Consider the following 13,108-nt stretch of genomic DNA (forward strand, 5'->3'; position numbering starts at 1 on the left):
CCGAGGGCCCTGGGGTACCTGGGCTGAGGCCGCAGGTCTGACTGACTCACCGCTTCAGCTTGGAGGCGGCCTATGCCCGTCCCTGACTGAAGGGCCTTGCCCACGCTCCCCAATGGCTCTGTCAGTGTCGAGATCCCCAAGCACTGAATTCTGCAGGGATGGGTGTGTTCTGCTGAGCCAGTTGAGATTAAAGCGGGGCAGATGCTCTAGGCTGGTCATAGTATTTATTGGGATAAGGGTGGGAAGGAGAAGGTAGAACACTAATGCTGTAGGTTGCTTGTTTCAGAAGATGACTGGAAGAGCTAGAGCCAGAGGAAGACCTCCCAGACAGACACCTCCCCCTGCAGTAGGAGATGCACCTGTGAGTTGCTTTTCTTCTTTCTTTCTTCACCAGGATTTGAGATTCATACCTCACCTACTTCTTATTTCAATATCAGGCAGATGTGTTCTATGTCTTATGTGTGTATGCTTATATTCTGCTGGGTGTACAGTTAATCTAGCTCTGTTTTATTAAGGACATTTTATTAAGTTTCCAGTAACATGAAACTCTGAACTGTGGGATTGCTCGTGGCTTAAGGTTGCTATTCCAGCCATGGCACTTTTTAATGTAACTTATTCACTAGCCACTAAAATTAAAAAAGACATTTTTATAGAATAGCTAGTCAGTTACTTGAGGTATCAGAGGGACTGTAGAAAATGAGAAGTCCATACATTTTAGTTAGAGCTTGGAAAGAGGAGATTTGCATTAGCTATTAGTTAAATGAATAATAACTTTAGAAGTTTCCTCACTCCAGTAATTTTGAGTTTCAGGTGTAGAATAGTAACTCTGCTACCACACTCCAGTAATTTTGAGTTTCAGGCATAGAGTAGTAACTCTGGTACCTAGTATAGGACACAAAGGGTTTAAATGTGCATAACATAAATGCACGTAACAGGGTTAGGACGTGCATCCCCCGTGCCCTGGGATGTGTGGGCTCTCTCTCAGTGAGCACTCTGTACATGACAGGGTTAGGACGTGCATCCCCCGTGCCCTGGGTGTGTGGGCTCTCTCTCAGGGAGCGCCCTGTTGCAGTGGCTGTTTGTTCCCCGCAGTGGCAGGTCCAGCAGGGCGTGCCCGGCCCTCTGCGCGGCCGGCGGCACCCGCAGCAGCAGCCGCAGCACCCGCAGCAGGCACAGCAGCATCTGCAGCACCCGCAGCAGTTCCAGCAGCTCCAGCAGCTCCATGTTCCTCCAGGACAGTTGGAAGAGCCCGGGGGCCATGGACACCTTCGTGGCTGTGAGAACCCCCTGCAGGAGAGAAGGCCAGAAGGTCAGAAGGGCTGGGAAATCCAGTGTCCTGTTTTGGAGAGAATACAATTAAGGCATCCTTTAGACTGTATTTGTCTTTTCTTTCTTTTCAAAATGAGATTTGTTACTGAGATTTGGAAGGTGTTTGCTACATAGCAAAAGCTGAAATGTAACATTTTGTGATTACTCTTAAATTTGTCTTAGCGCCTTTCAAGATTTAATTGCATTATATATTTTTATTTGTTAATATGTGATAGTATGTGTGTTATTTATTACTTGATTGTGATTCTCAAATTTTAAACAATAGGCTTACAGGTTTCCTCAGGACTCCAGGATTTGTCTTTAAGAGATAGGGGTGGACGTCGCAGAGATTTCCATGACCTTGGGGTAAACACTCGGCAAGCCATGGTGCACGTTCAAGAATCCAAAACTGGTATGTTTAAATTAGACTCCAGACATGTAAGCAATTTGAAATGGAGGAGTTTCCTTTATTTCTGCTCTTAGTTTCTTCTAAAGAGCTAAGTAAAAAAAAATCTTCAGAGTGTATTAGAAAAAGATAAGAAGTTGTTGCTGGTACCTGAAGAGGAGCATTGTCCTGGCAGCTGAAGGCTGTACAGAAAGCTCCAGAGGGCGGATGAGTGTCTGATAACAGCGAGCCGTAGCTCATGGGGTTAGAGCAGAGGAGGAACACCGCTGACCCCTAATCTTTGTCTGCCTGCCATAGCCTAAAGAACTGTCTCAGCTGTTGAATGCCTGTGAAGTGGTAACATTTTGTGACTGTTACCACGTTGGCTCTCATTTCAGGTTTTTCAGGAAAAATGATCAAGCTGACCACCAACCACTTCCGGCTGACGTCGCGCCCGCAGTGGGCGCTGTACCAGTACCACGTTGGCTACAGCCCCGAGATGGAGGCGCGGCGCCTGCGCTCGGCCCTGCTCTTCCAGCACGAGGAGACCATCGGGAAGACCCACGCCTTTGATGGGTCCATATTGTTCCTGCCGAAGAAACTCGAGAACAAGGTATGATACGAGAATGCTATCGGATTTTTTATCGTGACTTGCAGTTTGTTCTTGTTTCTCACTAGCTAGGTGAATTAGTTAGGGAATTGATGTCCCACCAGCAGGGTTTAGCTGGATTCAATGCATCAGTATAAGCTAATTTGTTTGTGTAGAGAAATTTGGTAATAAACTTCTGGTTCTAATGGTTAACTTCTGCGGGCTAGAATCATTCTCTGCACAGAAGTGATAGTACTGACAGTGCTTCTCTGTTTGTTTCCTTTGTACTTACATCTTTTTATATCTTCTGTATTTTAACACCCCACATAATTGAAAGGGTGGATGAGTTGGCTTATGTGGCAAGGTTTTGGTAGCTTGAGGGGTCAGAGTCAGCCCTGTGTTGCGCAGTCATTGCCAGCCAGATTCAGAATGGAGCCATCACAGGCTAAAGCTGAGCCCATCAGCAAAGTTGTTTGCACCTCTGTGTATTTAAAAAGCAGGGGAAAATTGCAGAGCAAAGAAAAATCTGAGAATAAAGGAGCACCAGGGGGAAAACACCTCTATACTTGTGGCAATCCCTGCCCTCTGTGCCTTGTGCCACTCCTTGCTTCACTGCAGGGACTGGGTGTAGGCAGTGCTGTTCACAGAGGCGCCAGAGGAGTACGGAGTGAAGCTGAGTTTGGAAAAGGGAGAGGGGAAGAAGTTTTTACTGTGTATGCTAATCTTTGTCTTTTTGCTTCCCAGTATCTGAATCAGTAATTAAATATATGTTAGTTGGCAATATGTTAGTTTATTTCCTCAAGCTGAGTCGTTTTCCTATCATGGTAATAGGTAAGTGATGTCCCTGCCTTCATCTCGAGTTCAGCTGTTCTGGGGAGAGCCCCATTCTACCCCCGAGTTGTCTTCACCCTGATGAGCAGAGTCTTGCAGGTTGTAGTTCACAGTCCTAGTGGGAGATGGAATCCGCATTTCAGTTAGTCTTGAATTATTGCTTGGAATAAAAATGGCTAAGTCCAGTTCAATATTACTAGAGCAAAATGCAGAGCCAGCACTGTTTGCTCTGGTTTTGTTAACCTCATTTCACTTTCTCAGGTTACTGAACTGTTCAGTAGGACTCGAAATGGGGAGGATGTGAAGATAACAGTCACACTCACTAATGAGTTGCCACCCACTTCACCTACTTGTCTGCAGTTTTACAACATCATTTTTAGAAGGTTTGCTGTACAAGTTATGTCTTTATAAGAAGTTACTCTAAAAATATCTGAAGTGAGGTTTTCCACTTCTAGTAATAGGCTACAACAAATAAGTATTATAAATGTAAATTTTAAAGCCTTTCTGGCTACTGTTACTGTGGGCCAACCACATCTGGCAATATTGTAAAGTGCACTTGTGTGTATTTCTGGGCCGTGTTACTGTGAAAGGAGTTCATGCTGTTGTAGGCAGTTACAGCACCCTACCCTCCTTTGTGTGTGTGGGTTTGCCTCTTAAAGCAAATAACAGAGAAGGACATTGAACTGGAAATTTCCTCCTTTGTGGCTCTAGTCTTTCCTCTTAACCTTGGTACCTGGTCTGCATGGTTCACCTGAGACGTAGCCTCAGGTGAGGCTGGCTACCAACCAGCTGAAGGCAGCAGTCGGACCTGAGCTTCTCACCTGATTATTGTTAATAAGTGTCCATGACCTTTATAAATAAGTGTCCATGACCTTTATAAATTGAGTTTAATGAGAAATTCATATTTTACATAGTCAGTTGAACAATGAGTTTGTGCATAGGGATTGGGCCATGCATGCTGTGATGATGGTGATGATGATAACAGTAATAATGCTCAAGGACATCCATTTTTCTATTTTTAGGCTTTTGAAGATGCTGAATTTGCAGCAGATTGGACGTAATTATTACAACCCCAGTGATCCAGTCAGCATCCCTAACCACAGGTTAGGCAGAACCCTTTGGTTTTCAGAGGGGTGCAGGGGCAGGGGTTGCTGCTGTCAGGGCTGTCCTTGTCCCTGTGCCTGGTGCTCCTGCCTGCCCTGGGCCTGCTGTACAAGTTGGTAGGCCTGAGTTTGCCTGGGGGCCCATCATGTGGCTGTGCTGCACTCCCTGCCTTTAATCTCACCTGTACAGCCTGGCTGATGGAAGGAACTGGGCGGTGTCCTGCTGGATAAACCCTGGTCTTTTTGTTCTAAAGTCTCCTGAATACCTACACACTTTGTGAGATACTTAACAGCATGAAATGGATTTCTTAGCTGACTAAAGATAGCTACCTGTAAAATAGTTTCGATTTTGTTAACCTTCAAGAGCTTGTTTATATTTGGATGATGGCTTCATTATGCCATCACTGCTCTCTGGTGTCTGTGAAAGTGGGCAGGAATAAGGAGTCAGAATAAAGATGCTCTAAAGCACACTAGGATTTTGTGTGTTCTCTTTTGCCAGGCTGATGGTGTGGCTGGGCTTCACAAGTTCCATCCTGCAGTATGAGGAGAACATCATGCTGTGTGCAGACGTGAGCCATAAGGTTCTCCGTGGGGAGACAGTGCTGGATACTATGCACAGCCTTCACTCCCAGGTTGGAGAGGAGAGATTTAGAGACGCCTGTGCTAAAGAGCTGATTGGTTTAATTGTTCTCACAAAGTAAGTCTTCTTGGACTCTTGTCTTGGCGAGCTCTTCATGCTCCATGTCCTGAAGTAGGCAATAAAGCAAGCCAGAAAGCCAGAAAATGCTTTCATTGTCAAGCTAGCAAACTGATAAAGGTGACAGCATGTGCAAAAGCAGGAAGTACACATGGTTTTCTTTGATTTTATTACAGTTTAGCTTGTGCTAGAATTGAGAGCCTATTACAGTTGAAAACTTGAAGTTATTACTCCTGAAAGGAGCAAAACTTCCAGCTTGCATGAGTACTGACACTAACTTTGTCATCCCAGTGTATTTCTTCTCTATTTGAGTTAAGATTTAAACAAAAAGTGATGAAATGTTTATGTAGGTACAATAACAGAACATACAGAATTGATGACATCGACTGGGATAACAATCCAAAGAGTACCTTTAGAAAATCAGATGGTTCTGAGATGAGCTTTGTGGAGTACTACAAAAAGGTATGAAAATTTAACTGTGTGTTTTATGCTTTAACTTGGAATGTTCAGTCATTGTTACAGGTTTACTTAGGATGCATGGGTTTCTAATTCACAGTACTTCAATTTAACAGAATTTTGCTTAAAAGACACTGTGCAATCTGAGATCAGTAACTAACCTGCACGGCATGGTTTGGTGAGAGTAGTCCATCCCAGGGAGTAGTTGGTCAGGCAGAAGGGCCAGGAGGGCTGCATGGATGAGCAAGGAGCTCTTGGGAAAACTCAGAAGGGAAGCTTTGGAAAGGTGGGAGCATGGACACGTAATGTGGAAGGAACAAAGATAAATTGCCACGGCGTGCAGAACTGAGGTTGGGAAAGCCAGAGCGCCTCTGCATTCAGTGTGTCTGTCACAGCTGGACCACCGAGGCCTCCCACTGTAGCTGTCAGGTCTTCATGCATACCAGCTTCAGCAGAAACAGGGTGGAGCTTAAGGTTATGGGAAGGTTCAATTTCAGAAACTTCACTTGGCAGTCTTGTTTGATTCTTGTGATTTCTTAAATTAAGTTGCTCAGTAGGGCAGGAACTTTGTCCATTGCTGAAGTGGAAGGAGCATCCCAGTATTGAGTTAGATACCCCAGATGATAATGCCTCAAGCAAGGCACAGGCTTTGTTTCTGTTGTCTCTTACACATCAGTAGTTAGATGGCATCAGTTGAGAGAATAGTGCTTCCCTGCTTTGCCTTTTCTGGCAAAGCCAGTTCTTCTGAGATGTGCTAATTGAAAGGTTACTAGTTGCTTTTGGGTTGTTTTGTTACTTGTTTTCTAAAGTGAGCATTATTACGAAAAAATAATAACGTTTGTTATGAGTAACTTGTTTGTTATGAGTAAATTAACATGCAGTCTATATTTCTGATACAGCAATATAACATAGAAATTAGTGATTGGATGCAGCCTGTCCTGATCAGTCAGATGAAGAGGAAGAGAGGGAACATACAAGGATCTGTGGCTCTGATTCCAGAGCTGTGCTCCCTAACAGGTACTATAGCAGTTTCCATATCAAAGCATCTGTCAAACCATAATGCCTACTGAAAGAGGTATTCTGACAGCAGCTTTCTGCAGAGTTCAGGGAAACTGTTTTGTTTGTATAAATGTGAGTTTAGGAACGCATTTTGTAGCTAAAAGATTGGATATTTAAATGGGACTGGAAAGCTTGAGGGGGTTTGTTGTTGCATAGTGTTTAGCTATGGTGTTCGACATCAGCACTCTGATAACTTGTAGAGTTTTGGTGGTAGAACTTCTGTTGAAAAAGAGCAGTTTACTAGAAATTGATGATAATTTTTTAAGATACATAAATACAGGTTTTTCATTAGCACTACCTGAACATCTCAGCACTGTTTTAAATTGAAAACAGAACTGAAGAGCTGCAATGCTTTGTGTGGTTTCCTCTCAAGTGCAAAAATCCAGGATTTTTTTTCATGTCAGTGGGGATGTATGTACAGGAAGCAACTGAAAACTTTGGTTACTACTGCCACCACTCTCTGTGTCTGCAGGGCATGTAGCACTAATCTGCACGAGCTGCAAGTTTAATTTTTACAGTCCTTCATCTTAACTTGGACTCAGAAAAGGCTTTGTTGTTGGCAGGACTGACTGACAAGATGCGCAACGATTTCAATATGATGAAAGACTTGGCCATCCACACACGGCTGCCGCCTGAGCAGAGGCAGCGCGAGCTTGGCAGGCTTCTGAACTACATCCAAAAGTATGGCACCCTAGTGTCCTCTCTGTTTCTGTCTCATGAAAGATGCGTATAACAAACTTCTTGCAGTGAAACTTCTGAAATCTTACTAGTTTTGAAAAAGTCAGCAGGAACAAATTTCTCACGTTTTTAATTCAAATCTTGTTTTTAAACAGAGATGACAATGTTCAGAAGGAGCTCCGAAACTGGGGTTTAAGCTTTGATAATAAATCAGTGTCCTTTACAGGAAGAATTGTTCAAGGAGAAAAGATCTTTCAATCAGGAGCCATGGTAAATAATAAATCAACTTCTAAAATCTTCTGGGTGTCTCACTGATGAAACAAGTTCTTAAGGAAGGAAACAGTACTTTTTGGTTTATAATTGAAGGATAGAGAGGGAGAATGTTATACACAAGTCTTTGTCCAAGCAGGAGATTTTCAAATTTCTTTAGTTGTTCCCAAGGTGCGGTTAGAAACCCTTGAAGGCACTCCATCACAATAGGGCTGTCCTTGCAGAACAGTCCTTCTGGTCAGGTGCACAGTCCAGGAGAGCAGAGATGTTTCCCGTTAGTTTCCATCTATTGAAGAGCTACCAAGGCTCTGCAGTGAGAAGCCACTAAGGATTTCAGTTCGGTAGCTAGAACACAGGCAGTGTGTGCTCAGGCACAGGTAGGATGAGCCATTGAGCAGTGGAGATGTGCATTCAGTCAGAGGCTGTTGTCAGACACGAGCTGTTTGCTCTGCAGTTCGATTACAACCCTCAGTTTGCTGACTGGACCAAGGAGACGCGCGGCGTGCCCCTGATCCGCTCCATGCCCATGGACAGCTGGCTGCTCATCTACACGCGCCGCAACTACGACGTGGCCAACACCCTGCTGCAGAGCCTCTTCAAGGTCACCCCCTCCATGGGCATCCACATGAACAGGCCAAGCATGTGAGTGTCCTCACTAAGCTGAGGGGAAAACCGTCACCGTGTTGGGCTGTTCTGTGAGGGGAGGGTGTAGTGTGTCACACAGCCGATGTCTGGGGGGTTTTTTATAAAGCAGAGTTGCTTTCAGTGTGCAGATTGTTCTCTTTTCGCTTGTGATTGACTTTTCTTACTCATACTTTTATTTCTGAGAGCTTTTCATATGCCAAAACTAAGAAGTATCAGACAGACAGTCATTGAGCAAGCCCTTCTCTAAGGAGTATTTTCTGCTGACTTAGGATGTATTCTGATTCTGATCTGTTCTCCTTGCAAATATCCTCCCTTGAGTACCCATACTTGCTTTTAATTTTGAATTTCATTGTGTTTCGAAGCCTAAGTTTGGAGGTGATTCCTTTTAATCTTCAGATGTGTGAAAATGGTTTGTTAATAGCTGTAAATGTGACATTTCATACACTATTGATGCGAAGTGAGCTTTTATGCTGTTGCTGAAGTTTCAATAGCTGTTAGCTGTTCTTTTTCTGTAAGCATTTTCTCTCTTTCTTTTCAGGATTGAAGTAGATGATAGAACAGAAGCATATTTAAGGGTTTTACAGCAAAGGGTTACCTCTGACATAAACATAGTATGTATTTAAATCCATAATTTCAAATCTGTAACTGGTGTTTAGTGGGATTTGCTCTCACAACTGCAACTTCAGGCCCCTGAGAGTCCACTATGTACCTGCTCATCCTCCTGTGCTAACCTAACACTGACCATGGGTATCCTTCTGGCTAAGAGCCTTTGGTTCTGAAGTACAGACACTGACACTTTGCAGTTTTTTCTTTCACTGTAAACATTAGAATATTTCTCTTGAGCATAAGATTTTTTCCAAAAGAACTGTGTAAATGCTGTATAGCTCTGAGACTGCAGCTTCTTACAAAGATTCTTTTTTCTTCAAAGGTAGTTTGTATCTTGTCTAGCTCCCGAAAGGATAAATATGATGCCATCAAGAAATACCTGTGCACAGACTGTCCCATCCCCAGCCAGTGTGTGCTGGCTCGCACTTTGAGCAAACCGCAGACTATCATGACGGTAGCAACAAAAATTGCCTTGCAAATGAACTGTAAAATGGGTGGAGAGCTCTGGAGTGTTGAGATCCCCGTGAGTATTTTCTTATCAATGGTAACTGCTCTTTATGAGGCTTTACTTACAAGCAAGCCCTGTACGCACCACGGTCTGTGCTGTGTGTGGTTGCCTTGCAGCTGAAGCAGGTGATGATTGTGGGCATTGATTGTTACCATGACACCGTCTCTGGGAAGCAGTCCATCGCGGGCTTTGTCGCCAGCCTGAATCAGTCAGTCACGCGGTAAGAGCAGGCTGCCACAGGTAAAAAACCCCCAAACCAGTGAAAAATCCCTTTCCTTTGACTGAAAAACAGCTGCAGTGGGGTGGTCCATCAGGAAAATTCAAAATTGGTTTGCTGTAATGGTTAATGTGAAATTATTGTGAATTTTTCCCACTGCATCCCTAGAAGGAGTGGCCTTGTCCCACACTGCTTGAGAGAGGGTCAGGTGGTGGAGACATGGCTGGGATGAATAGAGAGCATCAGGGTTGACAAGGTCTTTCCCCTTTTGAGTTGACGTGTGTGAAAGGCTCTTCTTGGTTGAGAAGAATTTTAAGTTATGCTATGGCACTTTTACCGTGTTTTTATTTAGGGTGAATATTCTCATAGAACCTCAGCTCTTCCTTGGCTGCATTGACCCACAACACCTGTAAAGACTAAGTGGACATGGGCATTTTAAAAATAACTTCATTGCAGTAAGCCTGGGAAATGCTTTGAAGGTCTTTTTCGTTTTGTTCTTCACAGGTGGTTCTCCCGCTGCGTTGTTCAAAGTCGTGGGCAAGAACTTGTGGATGGAATCAAAACCTGCTTACAAAGTAAGGGAAGGGAAGGGAAGGAGTTCTGCTCTTGTAGAGCCAGATCTAAGAACTGACAATTCAACTTCTCAAAACCCTCCTCCTGCTGGCCTGAGGGGAGGCTTTACCAGCCTGCACTTGGGTAACGACAGATTACGCATTCCGTTACAAATACTGCTGGAAATGAATAGCATCTTGTGTAAATCTTTCACTGATTCCCACATTCCTTTGCAATAATTAAAAACTACCGAGCAGTGCACCTCCAAGGATGCTTTAAGGGAGGGTGATTTCAAGGAGGGCAGCTCCTGCCATGAGAGAGGCCAGCAGAGCAGGTGTGTCCTTGGGTCCTTTGTGGGTGCACAGGCAAACCAGAGCTCTCCTTCGCAGGTATGTTTGTGTAGCATGATGCTGACCCCTTTCAGATTACTGAAGGATTGTGGATCTTACTTTTCCAATTTACTGCTGTTCTTCTAGGAATAAAAGTCGAGTTTTGTTTTGGAATGAATTGTCATTACAACTAATGGCTTTTACTCTTGTTTTTTTAAGCTGCTCTGAGGAACTGGTCTAAATGGAATAAGTCTTTGCCCTCTCGCATTTTTGTGTATCGTGATGGTGTTGGAGATGGACAGCTCAATACTTTGGTTAATTATGAAGTGCCTCAATTTCTGGATTGCTTGAAGAGTATTGGTACTGACTACAGGTAAATCTGTTTCTACCAACCCTCTTCTTTACACTGCCAGAGAAATAAATGCTGGGATACAAAACGAGGCACAACTTTGTTTAACGTTTTGAACAATGTCTTATTTAATCTGAATCAGTAAAGAGTTACATGTGAAATGAATGCCCTGGAACTCCAGGGAATCTGCTCCTGAAATACTCCTAGTGCAGTTTTCTAGGAGAGTATTGTTATTTCCCTTTTCCTTTCTTTTAGCCCGAGGCTCACTGTGATTGTGGTGAAGAAACGAGTGGGTGCCAGGTTCTTTGCAGAGATTGGGGGAGGACTCAAAAACCCACCCCCAGGGACTGTTGTTGACACAGTGGTGACCAGACCAGAGTGGTGAGTTCCTGCAGGGGCAACGCTTACTGCTCCTGCCAGCAGCCTGGGCAGAAAGGAGGTATATCCAACAGTACATGGACTGTAGGACCAAGTGTAAAAATACTTCCCACACTTGTGTGGCTCCGGGGCTGGAGAAAATGAGCAGTGTAAGCTAAGTGACGAAGTGCCGTGCAGGGTGGTTATCAGGGGGAAAATGGGATAGAACAAATAGTTGAGGTTGTTATGGTCTCAAGACCTGGTCCATGTAATAAGGTTATTCACGTTCCTCCGGGTTTCCTGGCCTTTCAGACACAGAGGAAGTTTTTGTGGCCAGAGCCTAGGCATCCTTCTGGGGTGCACTCAATTATCATGAAGTGACTCGAAGAAAATGAGACAAATACCTGGGGACTGGTGTTTTTCCAAGGCACACAGCCCTCTCAGTAACAGGCTGGTGGGTGTGCTTTCCCTGTGGCAGGTACGATTTCTTCGTGGTGAGCCAGACGGTGAAGAATGGCTGTGTGGCACCAACCCACTACAACGTGATCTACGACACCAGCCAGCTGAAACCTGACCACGTGCAGCGCCTCACCTACAAGCTGTGCCACATGTACTACAACTGGTCGGTGAGTGCTGCTGGCAGGGACGGCCTGCAGCGAGGAGAACAGGTGGCCTTGAAACACCCTGCAGCTCCAAAAGGCCTGCAAGGATGCCTTGGCACCTAGAGCAGTGTGAGGACTGGATGGTTCATAGTTACCTGATCTCTCTGACCATTACAGCAATCTGTATTTTCCCTAGCATATACTTGTTGTGAGTATTGTTCCCAAATTCTGTGTCAGAAGCAAAATTGAAATAATTTCTTACCTGCAGAAGTATCTACTCCTTTATGGAGGTGGAACTGTGTTGCTGCATTGCCTTGAGGCCTCTGCTGCACACCGAGCTCAGCACACGCTCAGCTCTGCCTGAGGTGTGCTTCAGCTTTGGCACTTCAGCAGCCACAAATATCAGACACGACTGAGCCCATGTCCCACCTTCTGCAAGGCCCAGCACTGAATGTAAACCTGTGTCAGAGGTGGCAGGAAGGCACTGGAGTTGGGAAGTTTGGGGGTTTTTGCATCTGTTCTTCTGTTGTGTTGGGTATAGGTAAAGTTATTTTCACAAATCACCGTAAGCAACATAAAATACAAATTTTACAAGTATGCAGACTCCAGAGGCCCAGGGGTCTTTGTTGCAGAGACTGCATGCTTATTTAAATTAACCTGAAAATAATTGCCTTCTTTTTCTTTTTTCCTCTTTCTGCAGGGTATTATCAGAGTACCTGCTCCTTGCCAGTATGCTCATAAATTGGCTTTCCTTGTGGGTCAGAGTATTCACAGAGAACCAAACCTGATGCTTTCAGACAGACTGTACTACCTTTGAAGCTGAGTTACCAGCCAAACAGAAGAGACCAGTTCCTCTCTAGGGAATGTAGAATTGTCTGGGCTTTTGGTTTAGTTTTGGTTATTCCTAAGAGACGTGCACAGGATATGTGCGGTTGTGGAAATTATTTTATTTTCGTTGTACCAAGGAAAAGCTTGAGATTTGCATTTTGAACAGGTGTCTGCTTGCTAGAATAACTACACAAATTTTTATGATTTTTGATACTTATTTTCTAAAGTTTTTCTCAAATTCTTCCCAAAAGTTTATTGGTTGTTCTTATTTACATTTTGGTAAGTCTTACACAGAATTACTTCTTGCATGGGAGAGAGTTATGCAGACCAGAATCCCAACTCTTCCAGCTAGTATTTACCCTTCTGATTTTCAAAATGCTTCAATACTGTTGATTCCTTGTTTTCCTTGTTTAAAATGAGGGTCAGATTTGTCTCCTGAGCTGTTTCATACCTTAAGAGGAGGTGACCAGGGCTTTGTCTGAAGGCTGCGCAGCGATGCAGAACCTTGGCAGGGTTTTGAGCAGCTGTCGCTGTGAGGGATTTGCAGAGCATCCCCAAACCCTGGAGCTGCCAGGGGCAGGGAGGGCTTTGTCAGGCTGCTCAGCTCAGGGGGACTGCTGTGTGCAGCTCCAGGCTGAGGCTCAGCTGCTGCAGAGCCTCTCCAGAGCAGGGGCGGGCCTGGGCTGGGCCTGTGCTGCTGGAGCAGCTCTGGGGACTGTCTGGGGCCCTGCTTCTGCTG

The 13,108-nt window shown here is 44.5% G+C and overlaps 1 protein-coding gene across 1 annotated transcript; it reads left to right on the forward strand.

Moving 5' to 3' along the window:
- Positions 1-289: 289 nt before the first annotated feature.
- On the forward strand, positions 290-12,358 carry PIWIL1 (piwi like RNA-mediated gene silencing 1; the record flags this gene model as incomplete). The annotated part of the gene is made up of 20 exons (XM_084217023.1): positions 290-361; positions 1,096-1,309; positions 1,595-1,720; positions 2,092-2,306; positions 3,375-3,496; positions 4,136-4,216; positions 4,716-4,913; positions 5,264-5,375; positions 6,269-6,386; positions 6,992-7,109; positions 7,262-7,376; positions 7,831-8,018; positions 8,560-8,636; positions 8,954-9,150; positions 9,252-9,355; positions 9,857-9,927; positions 10,453-10,606; positions 10,838-10,963; positions 11,418-11,565; positions 12,242-12,358. The coding sequence occupies 20 exons, from the start codon at positions 290-292 to the stop codon at positions 12,356-12,358; spliced, it is 2,673 nt and encodes an 890-aa protein (XP_084073149.1).
- Between the last annotated feature and the right edge of the window lie 750 nt (positions 12,359-13,108).

The sequence above is a fragment of the Fringilla coelebs genome (genome assembly GCF_963513975.1).
Source record: "Fringilla coelebs genome assembly, chromosome: 17".
Taxonomy (NCBI): Eukaryota; Metazoa; Chordata; class Aves; order Passeriformes; family Fringillidae; genus Fringilla; species Fringilla coelebs.